The sequence below is a fragment of the Zonotrichia albicollis genome, chromosome 34, assembly GCF_047830755.1.
Source record: "Zonotrichia albicollis isolate bZonAlb1 chromosome 34, bZonAlb1.hap1, whole genome shotgun sequence".
In the NCBI taxonomy this organism is placed as follows: Eukaryota; Metazoa; Chordata; class Aves; order Passeriformes; family Passerellidae; genus Zonotrichia; species Zonotrichia albicollis.
This window is the reverse complement of record NC_133852.1, coordinates 177,531-203,354: the sequence shown is the minus strand read 5'-3', so window position 1 is coordinate 203,354 and position 25,824 is coordinate 177,531. Positions and strand designations below refer to the sequence as shown.

The window sequence follows — 25,824 nt, the reverse complement described above, 5'->3', positions numbered from 1 at the left end:
AAACCCCCCCAGAGCTCCCCAAAAAACCTGCCTGGGGCACCCCAAAATACCACTGGAGGTACCCCAAATATCCCGTGGGAGAACCCAAAAATTCCACTGTGGGCACCCCAAAAAAAACCCCTCGGACACCCCAAAAATCCGAGTGGGGAGACCCCAAAATCCACCCCTGTGGGTGCCCTAAAAATTCCCTAAAACTCCCCTGGGCATATCCAAAACTTCACACTGGGGCACCCCCAAAACCCCCCTGGGGACACCCCAAAAACTGCCCCTGGGGACACCCCAAAAATCCCCCAGGGACACCCGAACACACCCCTGGAGGGACCCCAAAAACTCCATGGGGGCACCCCAAAACTCCCCCAACACTGCCATGAAAGCCCCCCCTGGGTCACCCCAAAACCCCTTTGGGACACCCCCCAATCCATCCCTGCTTTGCCACCCCACAAATTCCACATGGGGGGCTTTGGGTACCTGGGACCCCCCAAAACTCAACCCAAAATCCACCGGGGACACCCCAAAATCCATGCAGGACTCCCCGAAATTCCCCCAGGATCCCCCAAATCCATCCTGGAGGGGTCCCAGGGGTTCAAGACCCCCTAAAATCCACCCGGGACCCTCCAAAATGCACCCAGGACCCCCCAAAGACCATCCTGGGGGGGTCTCAGGGGTTTTGGACCCCCCAAAATCCACCCGGGATCCCCCCGAATCCATCTTGGGGAGGGGTCCCTGGAGTTCAAGACCCCCCCAAATCCACCCTAGAGGGGTCCCAGGGATTCAGGACTCCCCAAATCCCCCCGGGGACCCCCCAAATCCACCCTGGGTGGGGTCCCAGGTGTTCGGGACCCCCCAAATCGCCCCCGGCGCTCCCCTCCCCCCACTGCTTTGTGCTCTCAGTGTGCGCTCGTGAGTGTGTAAGCCCCGCCCCCCGCTTGGCCACGCCCCTAGCGGACACACCCTGCTTAGCCCCGCCCCCTCTCGCACAGGTGGGCGGGGTCAATAAATCCCTGAGCTGCTGGCGCTGGGTGCTGCTGATGGAGGGGGTGGGGTGGGACCCCCTGAAATTGGGGGGAGGCACCTTGGGGACATCTGGGGACACCCGGGATAGACCTGGGGGACACTTGAGACAAACCTGGGGAGATCTGGAGACAGCTGGGGTTGGGGACACACCGAGGGCACACCTGGGGGACACCTGGGCGCACCGTGGAGGGACCTGGGCGACATCTGGGGACACCTGGAGACGGGTGGGACACCTGGGGGGAGCCTGGGCACACCTGGGAGCGACCTGGGGGACACCGGGGTACACCTGGAGCACATTGGGGACACTTGGGGGACACCTAGGAGGGACTTGGGGACAGTTGGGGACACCTGGAAGACACCTGGGCACAGCTGGGGACAGCTGGGACACACTTGGGGAGACACCTGGGCACACTTGGAGCACACCTGGGCACACCTGGAGCACACCTGGGGCTCATCTGAGGACCCCTGGGTACACCTGGGGACATCCAGGACACACCTGGGGCACACCTGGACACACCTGTGGCAGGTACGGGCTGGGGGGGGGAGCTCAGGCCGCGTTGTTCCGGCCGCACTCAGCGCGCAGGAAGTTTTGATCGCCGATAGAGCGGCGGGCATGTCGCGACATGCGATCGCCATAGGGGCGGGGAATGAAGGGAAGGACGGAGCTGGGACCTCCCGCCCGCAAGGGGGCGCCCTACAGGCGGCAGCGCGGTGATGACGAAGTTCCGGCGATGACGTCAGAGGCAGCATGGCGGCGGCGGAGAAGGCGCAGCGCTACGAGGCGTTCGTCAGCGACGTCCTGCAGCGAGACTTGAGGTAGGCGACGTCATATCGCGACAGAAACCTCGCCCCCGCGACAGCCCGGCCCTCCCCTCAGCGCTGTGGCCACGCCCTCTCTCTGCAACATCAGTAACAGAGTGTGGTGGCCACGCCCACTGAGGTTGAGACCACGCCTGTTTCTTGGCCACGCCCCCTCATCTGCCTTACAAGGAATAATAACTGCGTGAGATGGCCACGCCCATTCATAATGAGGCCACGCCCCCGACTCAACCCCACCCATTAATCATAGGACCATGCCCATTTCACCGCCACGCTCCTCCACTTAAAGTCCTCCACACAATAACAATGTGTTGTGGCCACGCCCTTTCACGGGGACGCCACGCCCCTTAACTCTGCATAATGCCCCCACGCCCATTGATTATAAAACCACGCCCATTTCATGGTCACGCCCCCTCATCAACCACCCAATGAATAATAAGCGCATCTTGTGGCCACGCCCATCCACCTCGAGACCATGCCCATTTCCAGACTACACGCCCTCCACCTAAACTCCGCCTCCACATAATAATAGTATGTTGTGGCCATGCCCTTTCACGTGGTGGCCACGCCCCCTCAACTTCTGCATATTATGCCCACGCCCATTCATTATACAGTCATGCCTACTTCATGGCCACGCACCCTCATTAATATCTCTATGCATAATAATGATGTGTTGTGGCCACGCCCATCCACCCGGAGGCCATGCCTTTTTCCAGACCACGCCCCCTCTTCATAGCAACCTTGCTGCACCCGCCCTATTCACCTTGAGGCCACGCCCATTTTGTGGCCACGCCCCTTCTCAACACACCTTTCATATTAACCACATTCCGTGACCACGCCCACCCACCCAAGGCCACGCCCATTTCTAGGCCATGCCCCTCTGTATAGCAACGGTTGTACCCACACCATCCACCCGGAGACCACGCCCATTTCGTGGCCACGCCCCCTCCACCGCACACCGTGTCATGGCCACGCCCATCCCCTGCGAGGCCCCGCCCCCGTGAGGCCCCGCCCCTGACAGCGCCCCCCGCAGGCGGGTGCAGGAGCAGCGCGACGCCGTGTTCGAGCAGCAGGCGCAGGTGCTGCAGCTCCGCTCCGCCCTCAGCCGCCTGCAGGTGCGCGGGGGGGCGGGGCTTAACGAGGGGGTGGGGATAAACGAAGGGGGCGTGGTCAGGGCTATGGAGGGGGCGGGGCAGGATCTGGAGGGGATTTGAAGGGCCTGGAGGAGGGTTTGGGGGGGTATTGAGGGTGGTGTTTAGGGGGATTTGGGGGGATTGGAAGGTGTTTAGGGAGATTTGGGGGGATTTTGGGGGTCTCGTGGGAAGATTTGGGAGCAATTGGGGGAATGTGGGGGACTCATAGGGAGTAAAGTGGGATTTGGGGGTCTCGTGGGGGTGGTTTGGGGGTCTCCTGGGGGGGATTTGGGGGGGTCTCATGAGGGGTTAGGTGGGATTTGGGAGGTTTCTGGGAGGGTTTTGGGGGATTTGGAGGTGTTTGGGGGGGTTTGGGGGTTCTCACTTGGGAGTTTGGGGGAGATTCAGGGGATTTGAGGGTCTCATAGGGAATTAGGTGGGATTTGGGGGTCTCCTGGGGGGGAGTTGGGAGGATTTAGGAGGGTTGGGGGGGGATGCCTCATGGGGGGATTTGGGGGCGACAGGGGGGTTCTGGGGGTGTTTTGATGTGTATGTGCGTAATTGGGGGATCTTGGGGGGGGGTTAAGGGAGATTTGGGGGCATTGGGGAGATTTGGGGTCCCTGGGATGTTTGGGGGATCCCTGGGGTTGTTTGGGGTTGAGATTTGGGGTCCCTGGGATGTTTGGGGGATCCCTGGGGTTGTTTGGGTCTCAGATTGACCCCGGGTGAATTTTGGGGTCCCCAGGACGCCGCCGCCCCCCTGCGCACCCAGGTGGATCTCGGCTGCAATTTCTTTGTCAGCGCCGAAGTGTGAGTGGGGCTGGGACCCCAAAAACCTCCTCAGACCCCCCTAAACCTCCTCAGAACCCCCTCAGGACCCTCCCTGACCCTGTTTTTGCCCTCCCTGTGCCCCCAGCCCGGACCCCCGGCGCGTGTTCGTGGCTCTGGGGTTCGGGTTCTTCGCGGAGCTGACGCTGCCCGAGGCCCTTCGGCACCTGGAGCGCCGCAGTTCCCTCCTGCAGAGGTGAGGCAGCCTGGCCACGCCCCCTGGCCATGCCCTGGCCACGCCCAGAGCCCCCCAGACATGCCTCATTGTGCTGGGCATTGACCCTTGGTCATTCTGCTTTGGCCGCGCCCACGTGAGCACAGGCCACGCCCATTTGCTGAGACCCAACCCCATGGAGGCCACACCCCATTGGGAAGCCACACCTCTTTTGGCCCACACCTACTTAGGCCACACCCCTTTGAGAAGCCACACCCTCATTCTCACAGTATTTAAGGTAGGAGGAATTGTCCACGCCCCTTTTGACCACACCCCCTTAGACCACGCCCCTATTCATACAGCCTTTGGGGTGGGAGGAGGTTTCCACGCCCCTTTTGGACCACACCCAATCAGACCACGCCCCTTTGCGCTCACCTGAGGTCACAGGCAAATCTAGATGGGCAAGCCACGCCCCCTTTTGGCCACACCCCCATACCATAAGAGCACATCACATTCCCATCCCCATGACCAAAAAAGGAGTGCTATTCATCAAGCCACGCCCACACGACCTAAGCCACGCCCACACCGTAAAGGGAAGATGTATCCCCATCCTCATAACAAAAAAAGGTGTAGCCCTCACCCTGCCAATCATCAGACCACGCCCACTCAGGAGACCCCACCCTTCCTATCAAAGCCACTCCCTCTCAAGCCCCGCCCCTTTCAGGCTCAGCGATTCCCTGACGCGTGATGGGGCCAAGATCCGCGCCCACATCCGGCTGGTGCTGGAGGTAACCCCGCCCCCTCCTCTGGCCACACCCCCTCGCGTGTTGGCCACGCCCCCTCACCTGCTGGCAACGCCCCCATTGCTCTGCCCCTCCCCCAGGGCCTGCGGGAACTGCAGGGGCTGCAGGAGCCCCCCGTGACCTCTGACCCCTGACGGACGCTGCTCTGGCCCCGCCCCCTCGGCTGGGTGTAAACCTGGAGTACAGCCGGAGTAATGTGGAGATTTTACACCTGGGAGTATCCTGGGTGTAAACCTGGAGTTAATCGGAGCTGTTACACCTGGAAGAAAACTTTGAGTGGAGTTTTACACCTGGGAGTAAACTTGGAGTAAAGCAAAGTTTTTTACGCCTGGGGGTAAATCTGAAGTAGAGCTTTTATATCTTGGAGTAACATGTGTGTAAAGCCAAAGTCAAGTGGAGGTTTTACATTTTGGAGTAGCTTGTGTGTGTAAACCTGGAGTAAAGTGGATTTTTTACACCTTGGAGTAACATGTGTGTAAAGGTGGAGTGGGGGAGGGGTGTGGCACACAGAGGAAGCTTGGAGTAATCCCAGAGTAGTTTATGAGTAAACTGTGAGAGCCCTGTAAGCAGCGGGAGGGGTCTGGGAGTAACCCTGGAGTACCTGGAATAACTCTGGAGTACCCAGAGTAACCCTGGAGCAACATGTAGGTAAGCTCAGAGTAACCCCTGAGTAACCTCAAGGACCCACTGGAACACCCCATTCTGAGGCTGGAGTAACCCCTGGGTAAGCTCTGAGTGACCCCTGAGTAACCCTTGAGTAGCTCTGGAGTAACCCCAGAGCAGCCCTGTCCCATTCCAGGCTGCAGCGTAAACCCAGAGTAACCATGGAGTCCCAAAAAAGGGGGCGGAGCATCTTTGGGGCTGTCCACGCCCCCTTCCTCTGAGGGGCGTGGTCAGTGGGGTGGGGGAGGGGCACAGAAGGAGTTTGGGGGAGGGGTCCCCAGCCCAGCTGTGACGTCACTGGGGCTGGGGGGTTCCCCAAAGATAATCCCCACCCCCATTTCCCTGCTAGGGAGTTTGGGGGCGTGTCCCAAACAGACCCCACCCCCTGAGACCCCTCCCGGCCCAGGGGGCGTATCCTCATAAGCCCCGCCTCCTTTTAAACCCTCCTATTTTCCCACTCTTTGTGCTGACGTCACTCCTCACCTAGCACCGCCCCTCCAGCGCGCGGTCCCGCCTTACAATGACGTTACCCGCCGTTTAGCCCCGCCCCTACAGTTCTTTCGCACCTCCCCTCACCCTAACGTCACTCTCCGCTTAGCCCCGCCCCTCCGGCGCGTCGCCCCGCCCCTCGCTCTGACGTCACTTGGCCCCGCCCCGCCGCCATCTTGCGCCGCCGCCGCCGCCGCTCCCGCTGCTCCCGCCCGGCCCGGCCCGGCCCGGCCCCACCGGAGCCCCCGCGGGGTCGGGCCCGGCCCCGCCATGGCCGAGGATTTCTGGGAGGCTCCGCGCCGCTGAGCCGGTAACGGGAACCGCCCCGGAGCACCGGGAACATCCCGGGGATCACCGGGAATCACCGGGATCCCCTCGGGAACCCCCCGGGAACTCCCGGGGCCGCTGTGAGGGCAGCGGGAGGGAGGGGGGGCAGGGGAGGAGGCCACGCCCACTCGGGGCACGCGGGGCTCCACGAGGGGAGGGGGGGGGCACCTGGGGGGGGGGGGCCCGGGTGTGGGGGAGGGGCCCAGTGTGCCCGGGTGTGCCCGGGTGTGCAGAGTGGGCCCAGGTGTTGAGGGTGAATCCAGGTGTGCCCAGGTGTTGAGGCTGTGCCCAGCTGTGCCCAGGTGTGCAGTGACCCCAGGTGTGCAGTTCAGTGTGACCCAGGTGTGCCCAGGTGTGCAGGGCACTCAGGTGTGCAGGGTGTGCCCAGGTGTGCAGTGACCCCCGGTGTGCCAGATGGGCACGGTGGGCAGGGGCTGCCCAGGTGTTCGGGAATCGGTCCCAGGTGTTCAGTGCGGCCCCAACTGTGCCCAGAGGTGCCCAGGTGTGCAGGGCACTCAGGTGTGCAGTGACCCCAGGTGTTGAGGCTGTGCCCAGGTGTGCAGTGACCCCACCTTTGCCCGGGTGTGTAGAGCGGCTCCAGGTGTGCCCAGCTGTGTCCAGGGCTCAGATATTCAGTTGCCCCCAGGTATTGAGGCTGTGCCCAGGTGTGCCCAGGTGTGCAGGGCACTCCAGTGTGCAGGGTGGCTCCAGCTGTGTCCAAGTGCGCAGGAGGTGCCCAAGTGTGCAGGTTGTGCCCAGGTGTGCCTAGGACACCCAGGTTTGCAGTGACCCAGGTGTGCCCATGTGTGCCAGCTATGCCCAGGTGTGCCAGCTGTGCCCAGGTGTGCCAGCTGTGCCCAGGTGTGCGTGTCCGCAGGGCAGGGCCATGGACCGGATGAAGAAGATCAAGCGGCAGCTCTCCATGACGCTGCGGGGCGGCCGCGCCCCCGACAAGGCCCTGGGGGACCCCCGCGACGGCACCGGCAGCGACAGCGGTGAGCGCTGGCCCTTTAAGGGGAGCCCCGCCCCCCCCCGGAGCTGGCCCGCCCCCCCGGAGCCGGCCCCCGCCCCTACAAAGTGGGGACCTGGCCCTTTAAGACGGTGCGGGTTGGGAGTGCCTGGCCCTTTAAAAGATTTGGGGGTGGTGGGAAGGAGATTGGGGCATTCCTGTCCCTTTAAGAGGATGTCGGTCCCTTTAAGGGGGTGCCTGTCCCTTTAAGAGGGTACCTGGCCTTCTTTGATGGTGCATATCCCTTTAAGAAGATGCCTGTCCCTTTAAGAGGGTACCTGGCCTTTTTACGGGGTACCTGTACCTTTAAGAAGTTGGGCAGGCACATTTTGGGGTGCCTGTCCCTTTAAGAGGGTGCCTGTCCCTTTAAGAACACAGGGAGGCACATTTTGAGGTGCCTGTCCCTTTAAGAGGATACCTGTCCCTTTAAAAGGGTGGCTGTCCCTTTAAGAAGCTGGGGAGGGGGCACATTTTGAGGTGCCTGTCCCTTTAAGAGGATACCTGTCCCTTTAAAAGGGTGGCTGTCCCTTTAAGAAGCTGGGGAGGGGGCACATTTTGAGGTGCCTGTCCCTTTAAGAGGATACTTGTCCCTTTAAAAGGGTGCCTGCCCCTTTAAGAAACAGGGAGGGGGCACATTTTGAGGTGCCTGTCCCTTTAAGACACCCCCCACCCCCCAGCAGGACGCGGCCCCTTTAAGAGCTGGGGGGTCCCCTCCTGTCCACCCCCCCCACCCCCATCTGTCCCCCTGCCCCCCCCCGTGTCCGTCCATCTGTCCCCGTGTCCTGTCCCCTGTGCCCCCCCCAGGTGCCACCACCTGTCCCCGGTGCCACCACCTGTGCTCTGTCCCCGTGTCACCTCCCTGTCCCCAAATTGGGGGGGGGGCACAGGGGGCAGCCCTGGGGACCTTTGGGGACATTGGGGGGACTTTGGGGGGTCTCTGAGGTTTGGGGGGGCTCTTGGGGACACTGGGGGGTCCTTTGAGACATTTTGGGGGGGGGGGACATTGGGGGTCCTTGGGGACATTGGGGACATTGGGGACATTGGGGGGGTCCCTGGGAGGGTTTTGGGGACATTGGGGGGGGTTTGGGGGGGTCTCTGAGGTTTGGGGGGGCTCTTGGGGACCCTGGGGGGTCCTTTGGGACATTTTGGGGGGGGGGGGGACATTGGGGGTCCTTGGGGACATTGGGGACATTTGGGGGGTTCCCTGGGAGGGTTTTGGGGCTGTCCTTTGGGGGGTTCTTGATTTGGGGGGGGCTTTGGGGGTCCTTGGGGACATTGGGGGGTCCCTGGGGAGGGGCTTTGGGGACAGTTTGGGGACACTACAGAATCCCAAGGGTTCCCTTGAGTTTGGGGGTTTTTTTTGGGGGGTTGTTTTTGGGGATATTTGGGATCTTTTGGGTCCCTGACCCCCACTTTGTGCCTCCAGAGCCGGGGGGGATTTGAGGCCTGGATGGGGTCGGACAGGGGAGGAGGTTTTGGGGTGATTTGGGAAATTTTGGGATAATTCATGTATTTTGGGATATTTGTGGTATTTTGGGGGTGTTTTTGTGATATTTGAGGTATTTTTGGGGTATTTTTGTCATATTTGGGGTGTTTTGGGTCCCTGACCCTCGCTCTGTGTCCCCAGAGCTGGGGGGGAGGGGACGAGGCCCGGATGGGGTCGGACAGGGGAGATTTTGGGGTGATTTGGGGTATTTTGAGGTGGTTTTGGGTATTTTGGGGTATTTTTGGGATATTTTTGGGGTCACTGACCCCCCTTGTGTGTCCCCAATATAGGGGGGGGACAAGGCCTGGATGGGGTTGGACAGAGGAGATTTTGGGGTGATTTGGGGTATTTTGGGGTGGTTTTTGGATATTTTTGGGATATTTTGGGGTCCCTGACCCCCCCTTGTGTGTCCCCAGATGAGGCCCGGATGGGGTCAGACAGGGGGGATTTTAGGGAGGTTTTGGGGTGGTTTGGGGATATTTTTGGGGTATTTTTGGGATATTTTGGGGTCCCTGACCCCCCTTGTGTGTCCCCAAAATAGGGGGGGGACAAGGCCCGGATGGGGTTGGACAGGGGTGGATTTTAGGGAGGTTTTGGGGTGATTTTGGGGTGGTTTGGGAATATTTTGGGATATTTTGGGGTCCCTGACCCCCCCTGTTGTGTCCCCAGAGCAGGGAGGGGACGAGGCCCGGATAGGGTCGGACAGGGGAGATTTTGGGGTGGTTTTTGGGTATTTTGGGGTATTTTTGGGATATTTTTGGGGTCCCTGACCCTCCTTGTGTGTCCCCAAAATAGGGGGGGGGACGAGGCCCGGATGGGGTTGGACAGGGGTGGATTTTAGGGAGGTTTTGGGGGTGATTTTGGGGTGGTTTGGGAATATTTTGGGGTATTTTTGGGGTCCCTGACCCACCCCTGTTGTGCCCCCAGAGCTGGGGGGGAGGGGACGAGGCCTGGACGGGGTCAGACAGGGGGGGATTTTGGGGTGATTTGGGTTATTTTGGGGTGGTTTTGGGGTATTTTGGGGTATTTTTGGGATATTTTGGGGTCCCTGACCCCCCCTGTTGTGCCCCCAGAGCTGGGGGGGGGACAAGGCCCGGATGGGGTCAGACAGGGGAGATTTTGGGGAGGTTTTGGGGTGGTTTGGGAATATCTTGGGATATTTTGGGGTCCCTGACCCCCCCCGTTGTGCCCCCAGAGGCGGGGGGGGAGGGGACGAGGCCCGGATGGGGTTGGACAGAGGAGATTTTGGGGTGATTTGGGGTATTTTGGGGTGGGTTTTGGGTATTTTGGGGATATTTTGGATATTTTGGGGTCCCTGACCCACCCCTGTTGTGCCCCCAGAGGCGGGGGGGACGAGGCCCGGATGGGGTCAGACAGGGGGGGATTTTAGGGAGGTTTTGGGGGTGATTTTGGGGTGGTTTGGGGATATTTTTGGGGTATTTTTGGGATATTTTGGGGTCCCTGACCCTCGCTCTGTGTCCCCAGAGCTGGGGGGGAGGGGACGAGGCCCGGATGGGGTCGGACAGGGGAGATTTTGGGGTGATTTGGGGTATTTTGGGGTGGGTTTTGGGTATTTTGGGATATTTTGGGATATTTTTGGGGTCCCTGACCCCCCTTGTGTGTCCCCAAAATAGGGGGGGGGACAAGGCCCAGATGGGGTTGGATTGGGGGGATTTTAGGGAGGTTTTGGGGTAGTTTGGGGATATTTTTGGGATATTTTTGGGATATTTTGGATATTTTGGGGTCCCTGACCCCACCCCTGTTGTGCCCCCAGAGCTGGGGGGGAGGGGACGAGGCCTGGATGGGGTTGGACAGAGGAGATTTTGGGGTGATTTGGGTTATTTTGGGGTGGTTTTTGGGTATTTTGGGTATTTTTTTGATATTTTGGGGTCCCTGACCCACCCCCGTTGTGTCCCCAGAGGCGGGGGGGGATGAGGCCTGGATGGGGTCAGACAGGGGGGGATTTTAGGGAGGTTTTGGGGGTGATTTTGGGGTGGTTTGGGGATATTTTTGGGATATTTTGGGGTCCCTGACCCACCCCGTTGTGCCCCCAGAGGCGGGGGGGGACGAGGCCCGGATGGGGTCGGACGGGGAGAGCGACCCCCCCTCGGGGACGTCCTCGGAGGAGGTGGCGTCACCCGTGAGGCTGCGGCAGCACCCGCGGCACGGAGCCTGCGAGGTGGGACCCACTGGGGGGACTGGGAGGGACTGGGAGGGACTGGAAGCACTGGGAAAGACTGGGATACTGGGGATACTGGGATGGACTGGGAGGGAATGGGGGGACTGGGGATACTGGGAGCGACTGGGGATACTGGGGATACTGGGGGGAGTGGGGATACTGGGAGCACTGGGAGGGACTGGGAGGGACTGGGGGGACTGGGGGGACTGGGGATACTGGGAGGGTCTGGGGAGACTGGGAGGGACTGGGAGGGAATGGGGTGACTGGGGATACTGGGAGGGACTGGGGATACTGGGAGCACTGGGAGGGACTGGGAGGGAATGGGAGGGACTGGGAGGGACTGGGGAGACTGGGGAAGTGGGGATACTGGGAAGGACTGGGGATACTGGGGGGGATTGAGAGGGACTGGGAGCACTGGGGGACTGGAAGCACTGGGAGGGACTGGGATACTGGGAGGGATTGGGAGGGACTGGCAGGGACTGGGGGGGGACTGAGAGCATTGGGATGGATTGGGAGGGACTGGGGATACCGGGAGGGACTGGGAGGGATTGGGAGGGACTGGGGGGGGACTGGAAGCACTGGGAAAGACTGGGATACTGGGGATACTGGGAGGGACTGGGAGGGAATGGGAGGGAATGAGGGGATTGGGATACTGGGGATACTGGGAGCACTGGGAGGGACTGGGAGCCCTGGGAGGGACTGGGGGAAGTGGGGATACTGGGAAGGACTGGGGATACTGGGAGGGATTGAGAGGGACTGGGGAGACTGGGAGGGACTGGGGGGACTGGGAGGGACTAGGGGAAGTGGGGATACTGGGAGGGACTGGGGATACTGGGAGGGACTGGGAGGGATTGGGAGGGACTGGGGGGGGGCTGGAAGCACTGGGAAAGACTGGGATACTGGGGATACTGGGAGGGACTGGGGGGGACTGGGAGCACTGGGAGGGAATGAGGGGACTGGGATACTGGGGATACTGGGAGCACTGGGAGCGACTGGGGGGAGTCAGGGGAGTGGGGGACTGAGACCACTGGGGGACTGGGAGCACTGGGAGGGACTGGGGGAAGTGGGGATACTGGGAAGGACTGGGGATACTGGGAGGGACTGGGAGGGATTGGGAGGGACTGGGGGGGGACTGGAAGCACTGGGAAAGACTGGGATACTGGGGATACTGGGAGGGACTGGGGGGGACTGGGAGGGAATGGGGAGACTGGGAGGGATTGAGAGGGACTGGGAGCACTGGGGGACTGGAAGCACTGGGAGGGACTGGGATACTGGGGATACTGGGGGGAGTGGGGATACTGGGAGCACTGGGAGGGACTGGGAGGGACTGGGGGGACTGGGGGGACTGGGAGGGTATGGGAGGGACTGGGGGGAGTGAGGGGAGTGAGGGACTGAGACCACTGGGGGACTGGGAGCACTGGGAGGGACTGGGGGGACTGGGAGGGAATGGGAGGGACTGGGAGGGACTGAGAGGGAATGAGGGGATTGGGATACTGGGGATACTGGGAGCACTGGGAGGGACTGGGAGCATTGGAGGGACTGGGAGGGACTGGGAGGGACTGGGGGGACTGGGAGGGATTGGGAGGGACTGGGGGGGGACTGAGACCACTGGGGGGACTGGGAGGGACTGGGGGAAGTGGGGATACTGAGAGGGACTGGGGATACTGGGAGGGATTGGGAGGGACTGGGGGGGAACTGGAAGCACTGGGAGGGACTGGGATACTGGGGATACTGGGGGGAGTGGGGGATACTGGGAGCACTGGGAGAGACTGGGAGGGACTGGGGGGACTGGGGATACTGGGAGCACTGGGGGACTGGAAGCACTGGGAGGGACTGGGATACTGGTGATACTGGGGGTAGTGGGGATACTGGGAGCACTGGGAGGGACTGGGAGGGACTGGGGGGACTGGGGATACTGGGAGGGACTGGGAGGGACTGGGGGAGTGAGGGGAGTGGGGGACTGAGACCACTGGGGGACTGGGAGCACTGGGAGGGACTGGGGGAAGTGGGGATACTGGGGGGACTGGGGATACTGAGAGCACTGGGAGGGACTGGGGATACTGGGAGGGACTGGGGATACTGGGAGGGATTGGGAGGGACTGGGGGGGAACTGGAAGCACTGGGAGGGACTGGGATACTGGGGATACTGGGAGGGACTGGGGAGACTGGGAGCACTGGGAGGGACTGGGGGGACTGGGAGCACTGGGAGGGATTGGGAGGGACTGGGGATACTGGGAGGGATTGAGAGGGACTGGGAGCACTGGGGGACTGGAAGCACTGGGAGGGACTGGGATACTGGTGATACTGGGGGTAGTGGGGATACTGGGAGCACTGGGAGGGACTGGGAGGACTGGGGATACTGGGAGCACTGGGAGGGACTGGGGGGAGTGAGGGGAGTGGGGGACTGAGACCACTGGGGGACTGGAAGCACTGGGAGGGACTGGGGGAAGTGGGGATACTGGGAGGGACTGGGGATACTGGGAGGGACTGGGAGGGACTGGGAGGGACTGGGGGGGGACTGGAAGCACTGGGAGGGACTGGGATACTGGGGATACTGGGAGGGACTGGGGGGACTGGGAGGGACTGGGAGGGAATGAGGGGTCTGGGATACTGGGGATACTGGGAGCACTGGGAGGGACTGGGGCACTGGGGATACTGGGAGGAGTGGGAGGACTGGGGGGAGTAGGAGGGACTGGGAGGAGTGGCCGGGATACTGGGAGGGCACTGGGATGGCACTGGGAGCACTGGGAGGGACTGGGAGGGACTGGGAGCACTGGTGTGAGCTGTCCCCTGTCCTCAGGATGTCACCAAGCGCCTGTCCCTGCCTGAGAGGGGAGGGCTGGGGCTGAACTGGGAGCACTGGGATGAACTGGGGGGGCACTGGGATGAACTGGGGGGGCACTGGGATGAACTGGGATGCACTGGGATGCACTGGTGCCACTGTCCCTGTCCCCAGGATGTCACCAAGCGCCTGTCCCTGCCTGAGAGGGGAGGGCTGGGAGCACTGGGATGAACTGGGATGAACTGGGGGGGCACTGGGATGAACTGGGGGGGGCACTGGGATGAACTGGGATGCACTGGGATGGCACTGGGATGAACTGGGATGCACTGGGACGCACTGGTCCCGCTGTCCCTGTCCCCAGGATGTCACCAAGCGCCTGTCCCTGCCCGCTGACACCCGCCTGCCCGAGGGGGGGCTGGGGCTGCCCGGGCCCCTGAGCCGCCGCCTGCGCCGCGTCTCCCTGGTGCGTCCCAGTATGGACCAGTATGAACCAGTATACACCAGTATAGACCGGTACAGACCGGTACAGACCTGTACAGACTGGTACAGACCAGTACAGACCAGTATAGACCTGTACAGACCGGTACAAAATAGTACAGACTAGTACAGACCAGTATAGACCAGTACAGACCAGTACAAAATAGTACAGACCAGTATAAACCAATACAGACCAGTATGGACCAGTACACACCAATATGAGTCAGCACAGACCAGTATAAACCAGTATAGACTGGTATGAACCTGTACAGACCAGTATAAACCAGTACAGACCAGTATACACCAGTACAGACCGGTACAAAATAGTACAGATCAGTACAGACCAGTATAAACCAATACAGACCAGCACAGACCAGTACAGACCAGTATAGACCAGTATAAACCAGTATAGAGCAGTACAGACCAGTACAAAATAGTACAGATCAGTACAGACCGGTATAAACCAATACAGACCAGTACGGACCGGTACAGACCAATATGGGTCAGCATAGACCAGTATAAACCAGTATAGACTGGTATGAACCTGTACAGACCAGTACAGACCAGTATAAACCAGTACAGACCAGTATAGACCAGTACAGACCGGTATAAAATATTACAGATCAGTACAGACCAGTATAAACCAATACAGACCGGTATGGTCCGGTACAGACCAATATGGGTCAGCATAGACCAGTATAAACCAGTATAGACTGGTATGAACCTGTACAGACCAGTGTAAACCAGTACAGACCAGTATAGACCAGTACAGACCGGTACAAAATAGTACAGATCAGTACAGACCAGTACAGACCAGTATAGACCAGTACAGACCAATATAGACCAGTACAGACCAGTATAACCAGTATGGACCAATATAGACCAATATAGACCAGTACAGACCAGTATAACCAGTACAGACCAGTATAACCAGTACAGACCAGTATAACCAGTACAGGTGGGGGGATGGGGTCTCCCCGCTCTCCCAGTTCTCCCAGTAACGGGGTCCCCTCTCCCCTCTCGCCACCAGTCTGAAATCGGCTTCGGGAAGTTGGAGACCTACGTGAAACTGGACAAACTGGGAGAGGTGAGGTCACCTGAGTGTCACCTGAGTGTCACCCTAAGTGTCACCTGTGTGTCACCTGTGTGTCACCTGTGTCACCTGTGTGTCACCTGAGTGTCACCTGTGTGTCACCTGTGTGTCACCTGTCACCTGTGTGTCACCTGTGTGTCACCTGTGTGTCACCTGTGTCACCCGTGTGTCACCTGTCACCTGTGTGTCACTTGTGTCACCTGTGTGTCACCCGTGTGTCACCTGTGTGTCACCTGAGTGTCACCTGTGTCACCTGTGTGTCCCCTGTGTGTCACCTGAGTGTCACCTGAGTGTCACCTGTGGCACCTGTGTGGCACCTGTGTGGCACCTGTGTCATCTGTGTCACCTGTGTCACCTGTGTGTCACCTGTTTCACCTGTGTCACCTGTGTGTCACCTGTGTGTCACCTGTCATCTGTGTGTCATCTGTGTGGCACCTGTGTGTCACCCTAAGTGTCACCTGTGTCACCTGTGTGTCACCCGTGTGTCACCTGTCACCTGTGTGTCACTTGTGTCACCTGTGTGTCACCCGTGTGTCACCTGTGTGTCACCTGAGTGTCACCTGTGTCACCCTGTGTGGCACCTGTGTGGCACCTGTGTGTCACCTGTGTCACCTGTGTGTCACCCGTGTGTCACCTGTGTGTCACCTGTGTGGCACCTGTGTCACCCTGTGTGTCACCTGTGTCACCTGTGTCACCTGAGTGTCACCTGTGTGTCACCTGTGTCACCTGTGTGTCACTTGTGTCACCTGTGTGGCACCTGTGTGTCACCTGTGTCACCTGTGTCACCTGTGTGTCACCTGAGTGTCACCTGTGTCACCTGTGTCACCTGAGTGTCATCTGTGTGACATCTGTGTGTCACCTGTGTGTCACCTGTGTCACCTGTGTCACCTGAGTGTCACCTGTGTGTCACCTGTGCCTTGTGTCAGCCGTGTCTCCTCCATGCCTGTGATGTCCCTGTGTCCCCTCCGGTGTCCCCAATGTCCCCCTGTCCCCAGGGTACCTACCCCAAGGTGTACAGGTGTCCCCAATGTATCTCTGATGTCCCCAATGTGTCCCCATGACCCTGATGATGTCCCCAATGTGTCCCCATGTCTCTGATGTCCGCAATGTGTCCCCAATGTCCCCAATGTCCCCACTGTCCCCTCAGGGCGCCTACGCCACGGTGTACAGCTGTCCTTGATGATGTCCCCGATGTGTCTCTGATGTCCCCAATGTGTCCCCAATGTCCCCAATGTCCCCATGTCCCCAGGGTACCTACGCCACGGTGTACAGCTGTCCCTGATGATGTCCCTAATGTGTCCCCAATGTCCCCAGTGTGTCCCCAATGTCCCCAATGTGTCTCTGATGTCCCCCAATGTGTCTGTGATGTCCCCAATGTGTCCCCAATGTCCCCAATGTCCCCCCCTGTCCCCAGGGTACCTGCGCCACTGTGTACAGGTGTCCCCAATGTATCTCTGATGTCCCCAATGTGTCCCCATGACCCTGATGATGTCCCCAATGTGTCCCCATGTCTCTGATGTCCCCAGCGTGTCCCTGATGTCCCCAATGATGTCCCCGTTGTCCCCAGGGCACCTATGCCACGGTGTACAAGTGTCCTTGATGATGTCCCCAATGTGTCCCCAATGTCCCCAATGTGTCCCCAATGTCCCCAATGTCCCCATGTCCCCAGGGTACCTACGCCAAGGTGTACAGGTGTCCCCTGATGATGTCCCCAATGTGTCTCTGATGTCCCCAATGTGTCCCCGATGTCCCCAATGTGTCCCCCTGTCCTCAATGTCCCCAGTGTGTCCCCATGTCCCCAGGGTACCTGCGCCACGGTGTACAGCTGTCCCTGATGATGTCCCCAATGTGTCCCCCATGACCCTGATGATGTCCCCAATGTGTCCCCATGTCTCTGATGTCCCCAGCGTGTCCCTGATGTCCCCAAAGTCCCCATTGTCCCCAGGGCACCTACGCCACGGTGTACAGCTGTCCTTGATGATATCCCCAATGTGTCTGTGATGTCCCCACTGTGTCCCCCAGTGTCCCCAATGTGTCCCCAATGTCCCCAGCGTGTCCCCAATGTCCCCAATGTGTCTCTGATGTCCCCCAATGTGTCCCCAATGTCCCCAATGTGTCCCCATGTCCCCAGGGTATCTGCGCCACAGTGTACAGGTGTCCCCAATGTATCTCTGATGTCCCCAATATCCCCCATGACCCTGATGATGTCCCCACCGTGTCCCCATGTCTCTGATGTCCCCAGCGTGTCCCTGATGTCCCCAACGTGTCCCCATGTCTCTGATGTCCCCAGTGTGTCCCTGATGTCCCCAATGTCCCCGTTGTCCCCAGGGCACCTACGCCACGGTGTACAAGGGCCGCAGCAAGCTGACCGAGAACCTGGTGGCGCTGAAGGAAATCCGGCTGGAGCACGAGGAGGGGGCGCCGTGCACGGCCATCAGAGAGGGTGGGGACACCGGGGACATTTGGGGGACATTGGGGACATTGGGGACATTGGGGACATTGGGGACATTGGGGACACCGGGGACATTGGGGACACTGGGGGGACATTGGGGACATTGGGGACAATGGGGACACCGGGGACACTGGGGGGACATTGGGGACACCCGGGACATTGGGGACACTGGGGACACCGGGGACACCGGGGACACTGGGGACATTGGGGACGCTGGGGGGACACAGCCTGCACGGCCATCAGAGAGGGTGGGGACACCGGGGACACTGGGGACACTGGGGGGACACTGGGGACACCGGGGACACTGGGGACACTGGGGACATTGGGGACATTTGGGGACATTGGGGACACTGGGGACACTGGGGACATTGGGGACATTGGGGACACCGGGGACACCGGGGACATTGGGGACCCTGGAGGGACATTGGGGACATTGGGGAGACACAGCCTGCACGGCCATCAGAGAGGGTGGGGACACCGGGGACATTTGAGGACATTGGGGACACCTGGGACATTTGGGACACTGGGGACATTGGGGACACTGGGGGGACATTGGGGACACCTGGGACATTGGGGACTTTGGGGACATTGGGGACACTGGGGGGACATTGGGGACACCTGGGACATTGGGGACATTAGGGACACTGGGGACATTGGGGACATTGGGGACATCAGGGGGAATTGGGGACATTGGGGACATTGGGGGGACATTGGGGACACCGGGGACATTTGGGGACATTGGGGACATTGGGGACACTGGGGACATTGGGGACATTGGGGACACTGAGGACATTGGGGACACTGGGGACATTGGGGAGACTGGGGGGACATTGGGGACACCGGGGACACTGGGGACATTGAGGACCCTGGAGGGACACAGCCTGCACGGCCATCAGAGAGGGTGGGGACACCGGGGACACTGGGGACACTGGGGACACTGGGGGGACATTGGGGGGACACCAGGGACATTGGGGACACTGGGGACATTGGGGAGATTGGGGACACTGGGACACTAGGGACATTGGGGACATTGGGGACACTGGGGACACCGGGGACACTGGGGACACCAGGGACATTGGGGACATTGGGGACATTGGGGACATTGGGGACATTGGGGGGACATTGGGGACACTGGTGACATTGGGGACACTGGGGACACTGGGGACATTGGGGGGACATTGGGGACATTTGGGGACACTGGGGACATTGGGGACATTGGGGACACTGGGGATATTGGGGACACCGGGGACATTGGGGACATTGGGGTGACACAGCCTGCACGGCCATCAGAGGGTGGGGACACTTGGGGACACCAGGGGGACACTGGGGACACTGGGGGTGCCCTGCATGGCCATGTGAGAGGGTGGGTACACTGGGGACACTCTGGCACATGGAGGGGACACAGGGGACATTGGGGACACAGGGGGACATTGGGGACAGGGGGACATTGGGGACATGGGGGACAGGGGGACATTGGGGACAGGGGGACAGAGGGGACATGGAGGGACACGGAAGGACAGGGGGACATTGGGGACAAAGAGACATGGGTGGACATGGCACACAGGGACAAGGGGACATGGAGGGGACATGGGGGGACTCAGGGGACATTGGGGGGACATTGAGGGACCCCGCTGTCCCCCTGTGTCCCCAATGTCCCCAATGTCCCCAATGTCCCCGCAGTGTCCCTGCTGCGGGATCTCAAGCACGCCAACGTGGTGACGCTGCACGACATCGTGCACACGCCGCAGTGCCTGACGCTGGTCTTCGAGTACCTGGTGAGCCCCAAAGCACCCCAAAATCACCCCAAAATCACCCCAAAATCATCCCCACAGTCACCCCAAAATCACCCCAAAATCACCCCAAAATCCACCCCAAAGTCACCCCAAAATCCACCCCAAAGTCACCCCAAAATCACCCCAAAATCATCCCAAAATCCATCCCAAAATCCGCCCCAAATCACCCCAAAGTCACCCCAAAATCCAGCCTGAAATTCACCCCAAAGTCACCCCAAATCAGCCCAAAGTCACCCCAAAATCCAGCCTGAAATTCACCCCAAAATCACCCCAAAATCCGCCCCAAATCACCCCAAAGTCACCCCAAAATCCACCCCAAATCACCCCAAAATCATCCCAAAATCATCCCAAAATCCACCCCAAAATCCACCCCAAAATCCGCCCCAAATCACCTCAAAATCCAGCCTGAAGTTCACCCCAAAATCACCCCAAAATCCACCCCAAATCCACCCCAAAATCCGCCCCAAATCACCTCAAAATTCACCCTGAAATTCACCCCTAAATGCACCCCAAATCACCCCAAAGTCACCCCAAAATCCACCAAAAATTCACCCCAAAATCACCCCAAAATTCCCCCCAGATCACCCCAAAGTCACCTCAAAATCACCCCAAAATCCACCCTGAAATCCGCCCCAAATCACCCCAAAGTCACCCCAAAATCATCCCAAAATCCATCCCAAATCACCCCAAATCATCCCAAAGTCACCCCAAAATTCACCCCAAAATCCACCCTGAAATTCACCCCGAAATGCACCCCAAATCACCCCAAAGTGACCCCAAAAATCCACCAAAATTCACCCCAAATCACCCCAAAATCATCCCAAAATCACCCCAAAATCCACCCCAAATCATCCCAAAGTCACCCCAAAATTCACCCCAAAATCCACCCCAAATCACCTCAAAATCCAGCCTGAAATTCACCCCAAAGTCACCCCAAAATTCACCCCAAAATCCACCCCAAATTCACCCCAAATCACCCTGAAATCCACCCCAAAATAACCCCAAAATCCACACCAAAATAACCCCAAAATCCACCCAAAGTCACCCCAAAATCCGCCCCAAATCACCCCAAATTCACCCCAAAATTCACCCTAAATTTACCCCAAAATCCTCCTAAAATCCCATAAAAAACCCCAAAATTCACCCCAAAATTTGGGATTTCCTGCTCTCCCCAGGACCGGGACCTGAAGCAGTATCTGGACGATTGTGGGAACGTCATCAGCATGCACAACGTCAGGGTGAGGGATTTGGGGTTTTTTATGGGATTTTGGGGTTTTTGGGGTAATTTCGGGGGATTTTGGGGTGTTTGGGTGAATTTTGGGGGATTTTGGGGGATTTTGGGGGATTTTGGGTGGTTTTGGGAGGGGTTTTAGGGGGGTTTTGGGGTTATCAGCATGCACAACGTCAGGGTGGGATTTAGGGTTTTTATGGGATTTTGGGGTCATCAGAATTCACAACATCAGGATGAGGGAATTTGGGGGATTTAGGGGGATTTTGGGGGGTTTTTGGGGGGATTTTGGGTGATTTTTGGGGTCATCAGCATGCACAACGTCAGGGTGAGGGATTTGGGGTTTTTTTGGGATTTTGGGGTGATTTGGGGGTTTTTGGGGTAATTTCGGGGGATTTAGGGGTGTTTGGGTGAATTTCGGGGGATTTTGGGTGGTGTTGGGGAGATTTGGGTGGGATTTTGGGGAGATTTGGGTGGGGTTTTGGGGTCTTTGCTGTTTCCCAGGGAGGTTTAGGAGCCACAGAGGGATTGGGATTGTCCTGGGGTGTCCCTGTCTGTCTGTCTGTCTGTCCCTGTCTGTCTGTTTGTCTGTCCCTGTCTGTCTGTCTGTCCCTGTCTGTCTGTCTGATCCCGTTATGTTTTGGGGTGCAGCTGTTCCTGTTCCAGCTCCTGTCTGTCTGTCCCTGTCTGTCTGTCTGATCCCATGGGTCCCTGTCCGTCTGTCTGTCTGTCTGTCTGTCCCTGTCTGTCCGTCTGTCTGTCTGATCTGTGTTTTTGGGGTGCAGCTGTTCCTGTCCGAGCTCCTGCAGGATCCTTGTCTGTCTGTCTGTCTGTCCCTGTCTGTCCGTCCCTGTCTGTCTGTCTGTCTGATCCCATTATTTTTTGGGGTGCAGCTGTTCCTGTCCCAGCTCCTGTCTGTCTGTCCCTGTCCGTCTGTCTGTCTGTCTGTCTGTCCCTGTTTGTCTGTCTGTCCCTGTTTGTCTGTCTGATCCCATTCTGTGTTTTTGGGCTGCAGCTGTTCCTGTCCCAGCTCCTTGCAGGATCCCTGTCCGTCTGTCTGTCCCTGTCTGTCTGTCTGATCTGTGTTTTTGGGGTGCAGCTGTTCCTGTTCCAGTTCCTGAGGGGTCCCTGTCCGTCTGTCCCTGTCTGTCTGTCCCTGTCTGTCTGATCCCATTCTGTGTTTTTGGGGTGCAGCTGTTCCTGTTCCAGTTCCTGAGGGGTCCCTGTCCGTCTGTCCCTGTCTGTCTGTCCCTGTCTGTCTGATCCCATTCTGTGTTTTTGGGGTGCAGCTGTTCCTGTTCCAGCTCCTGTCTGTCTGTCTGTCTGTCCCTGTCTGTCTGTCTGATCCCATTATTTTTTGGGCTGCAGCTGTTCCTGTCCCAGCTCGTGTCTGTCTGTCCCTGTCTGTCTGTCTGTCCCTGTCTGTCTGTCTGATCCCATTCTGTGTTTTTGGGGTGCAGCTGTTCCTGTTCCAGCTCCTGTCTGTCTGTCCCTGTCTGTCTGTCTGTCTGTCTGATCCCATTCTGTGTTTTTGGGCTGCAGCTGTTCCTGTTCCAGCTCCTGCAGGATCCCTGTCTGTCTGTCCTTGTCTGTCTGTCTGTCCGTCCCTGTCTGTCTGTCTGATCCCGTTATGTTTTGGGGTGCAGCTGTTCCTGTCCCAGCTCCTGCAGGATCCCTGTCCGTCTGTCTGTCTGTCCCTGTCTGTCTGTCTGATCCCATTCTGTGTTTTTGGGGTGCAGCTGTTCCTGTTCCAGCTCCTGTCTGTCTGTCCGTCTGTCTGTCTGTCCCTGTCTGTCTGTCTGATCCCATTCTGTGTTTTTGGGGTGCAGCTGTTCCTGTTCCAGCTCCTGCAGGATCCCTGTCTGTCTGTCCTTGTCTGTCTGTCTGATCCCGTTATGTTTTGGGGTGCAGCCGTTCCTGTTCCAGCTCCTGTCTGTCTGTTCCTGTCTGTCCGTCTGTCTGTCTGTCTGTCTGATCCCATTTTTTGGGCTGCAGCTGTTCCTGTCCCAGTTCCTGCGCGGTCCCTGTCTGTCTGTCTGTCTGTCTGTCTGTCTGATCCCATTATTTTTTTGGGGTGCAGCCATTCCTGTTCCAACTCCTGTCTGTCTGTCCCTGTCTGTCTGTCCCTGTCTGTCTGTCTGTCTGTCTGTCTGATCCCGTTATTTTTTGGGCTGCAGCTGTTCCTGTTCCAGCTCCTCCTGCAGGATCCTTGTCTGTCTGTCCCTGTCTGTCTGTCCCTGTCTGTCTGTCTGTCTGATCCCATTGTTTTTTGGGGTGCAGCTGTTCCAGCTCCTGTCTGTCTGTCTGTCTGTCCCTGTCTGTCTGTCTGATCTGTGTTTTTGGGCTGCAGCCGTTCCTGTTCCAGCTCCTGTCTGTCTGTCTGTCCATCTGTCTAATCCCATAATTTTTTGGGCTGCAGCTGTTCCTGTTCCAATTCCTGTCTGTCTGTCCCTGTCTGTCTGTCTGATCCCATTATTTTTTTGGGCTGCAGCTGTTCCTGTTCCAGCTCCTGAGGGGTCCCTGTCCGTCTGTCTGTCTGTCTGTCTGTCTGTCTGTCTGTCTGTCTGATCCCGTTCTGTGTTTTTGTGCAGCTGTTCCTGTTCCAGCTCCTGCGCGGCCTCGCCTTCTGTCACCGCCACAAGGTTCTGCACCGCGACCTCAAACCCCAGAACCTCCTGCTCAGCCGCCGGGGGGACCTCAAGCTGGCAGATTTCGGTCAGGGCACCCCAAAATCCTCCCCTGGCACCCCAAAAACCCCCCTGAGACCCCAAAAACCTGCCCTGGGACCCCAAAAATCCCCCAAAACCCCATCAGAAACCCCCAAAACCCCATAAAATTCCTCAAAACCCCATAAACCTTCCCAGGATCCCATAAACTTTCCCAGGATCTGCTCAGCTGCTGGTGGGGACCTCAAGCTGGCAGATTTCGGTCAGGGCACCCCAAAATCCTCACCTGGAACCCCAAAAACCTCCCCTGGCACCCCAAAAATCCCCCAAAAACACATCAGAAACCCCCCAAACCCCATCAGAAACCCCCAAAACCCCATAAAATTCCTCAAAACCCCATAAATCTTCCCAGGGCTACTCAGCCATTGGGGTAACCTCAAGCTGGCAGATTTCGGTCTGGGCACCCCAAAAACCTCCCCTGGCACCCCAAAAACCTCACCTGGCACCCCAAAAACCTCATCTGGGACCCCAAAAACCTCACCTGGGACCCCAAAAACCTCCCCTGGCACCCCAAAAACCCCCCAAAACCCCATCAGAAACCCCCAAAACCCATAAAATTCCTCAAAACCCCATAAACCTTCCCAGGGCTACTCAGCCATTGGGGTAACCTCAAGCTGGCAGATTTCGGTCTGGGCACCCCAAAAACCTCACCTGGGACCCCAAAAACCTCACCTGGGACCCCAAAAACCTCACCTGGGACCCCAAAAATTCCCCAAAACCCCATTGGAAACCCCCAAAACCCCATAAAATTCCTCAAAACCCCAAAAACCTTCCCAGGATCCCATAAACATTCCCAGGATCTGCTCAGCTGCCAGTGGGAACCTCAAGCTGGCAGATTTCGGTCTGGGCACCCCAAAAACCTCACCTAGGACCCCAAAACCCCCCCCCAAACCCCATTAGAAACCCTCAAAACCCCATAAAATTCCTCAAAACCCCATAAACCTTCCCAGGGTTGCTCAGCCATTGGGGTAACCTCAAGCTGGCAGATTTCAGCCTGGGCACCCCAAAAACCTCCCCTGGCACCCCAAAAACCTCACCTGGCACCCCAAAAATCCCTCAGAACTCCACAAACCCTCTCAGGACCCCCCCTTTTCTGCCCCCTGACCCCACTTTGTGCCCCCCCATACCCATTTTGTGCCCCCCCTGTGCCCGCTTGGTGCCCCCCAGGCCTGGCCCGTGCCAAGTCCATCCCCACCAAGACGTTCTCGAGCGAGGTGGTGACGCTGTGGTACCGCCCGCCCGACATCCTGCTGGGTTCCACTGAGTACAGCACCCAGATCGACATGTGGTGGGTAACTGGGGCAACTGGGATGGACTGGGAGGGACTGGGAGGCACTGGGAGGGACTGGGATGGGCACTGGGGGCACTGGGATTTACTGGGATGGGCACTGGGGGCACTGGGACGGGCACATCCTGCTGGGCTCCACCGAGTGCAGCACCCAGATCGACATGTGGTGGGCACTGGGGCAACTGGGAGGGACTGGGAGGGACTGGGAGGGACTGGGATGGGCACTGGGGGCACAGGGATGGGCACATCCTGCTGGGTTCTACTGAGTACAGCACCCAGATCGACATGTGGTGGGTACTGGGATGAACTGGGAGGGACTGGGAGGGACTGGGAGGGACTGGGGGCACTGGGAGGGACTGGGATGGGCACTGGGGGCACTGGGATGGGCACATCCTGCTGGGTTCTACCGAGTACAGCACCCAGATCGACATGTGGTGGGTACTGGGGCAACTGGGATGGACTGGGAGGGACTGGGATGGGCACTGGGGGTACTGGGAATTACTGGGATGGGCATTTGGGGTACTGGGACGGGCACATCCTGCTGGGTTCTACCGAGTACAGCACCCAGATCGACATGTGGTTGGGCACTGGGGCAACTGGGAGGGACTGGGAGGGACTGGGATGGACTGGGATTTACTGGGAGGGGCACTGGGGGCACTGGGATTTACTGGGATGGGCACTGGGGGCACTGGGATGGCACTGGGGGCATTGGGATGGGCACATCCTGCTGGGATCCACCGAGTACAGCACCCAGATCGACATGTGGTGGGTAACTGGGGCAACTGGGAGGGACTGGGAGGGACTGGGAATTACTGGGAGGGGCATTGGAGGCACTGGGATTTACTGGGATGGGCACTGGGGGCACTGGAATGGGCACATCCTGCTGGGCTCCACCGAGTACAGCACCCAGATCAACATGTGGTGGGTACTGGGGCAACTGGGAGGGACTGGGATGGACTGGGAGGGGCACTGGGGGCACTGGGATTTACTGGGGGCACTGGGATGGGCACATCCTGCTGGGATCCACCGAGTACAGCACCCAGATCGACATCTGGTGGGTACTGGGAGGCACTGGGATTTA

At 58.9% G+C, this 25,824-nt stretch overlaps 2 protein-coding genes across 3 annotated transcripts in view; both read left to right on the top strand.

Annotated features, from left to right (window-relative positions):
* Window positions 1-1,674: 1,674 nt before the first annotated feature.
* Window positions 1,675-5,215, top strand: UXT (ubiquitously expressed prefoldin like chaperone). Its single transcript, XM_074531009.1, has 6 exons — window positions 1,675-1,830; window positions 2,867-2,948; window positions 3,712-3,776; window positions 3,883-3,990; window positions 4,673-4,736; window positions 4,832-5,215. Exons 1-6 carry the CDS (start codon window positions 1,763-1,765, stop codon window positions 4,883-4,885), a joined length of 441 nt encoding a protein of 146 aa, XP_074387110.1. The 5' UTR covers window positions 1,675-1,762; the 3' UTR covers window positions 4,886-5,215.
* An 827-nt stretch (window positions 5,216-6,042) lies between these two features.
* Window positions 6,043-25,824, top strand: part of LOC102061019 (cyclin-dependent kinase 16) — a 31,829-nt gene continuing 12,047 nt past the window's right edge. The window contains exons 1-10 of one of the 2 annotated variants that reach the window (XM_074531000.1): window positions 6,043-6,213; window positions 7,108-7,225; window positions 10,780-10,904; window positions 14,048-14,149; window positions 15,194-15,250; window positions 17,585-17,699; window positions 19,389-19,483; window positions 20,677-20,739; window positions 23,321-23,444; window positions 24,623-24,743. In XM_074531000.1, the coding sequence (XP_074387101.1) occupies window positions 7,117-7,225; window positions 10,780-10,904; window positions 14,048-14,149; window positions 15,194-15,250; window positions 17,585-17,699; window positions 19,389-19,483; window positions 20,677-20,739; window positions 23,321-23,444; window positions 24,623-24,743 (911 nt within the window). In that variant the 5' untranslated portion in view covers window positions 6,043-6,213; window positions 7,108-7,116. The remainder of the gene's footprint in view (window positions 6,214-7,107; window positions 7,226-10,779; window positions 10,905-14,047; window positions 14,150-15,193; window positions 15,251-17,584; window positions 17,700-19,388; window positions 19,484-20,676; window positions 20,740-23,320; window positions 23,445-24,622; window positions 24,744-25,824) is intronic. The other variant, XM_074531001.1, reaches the window with a different exon arrangement.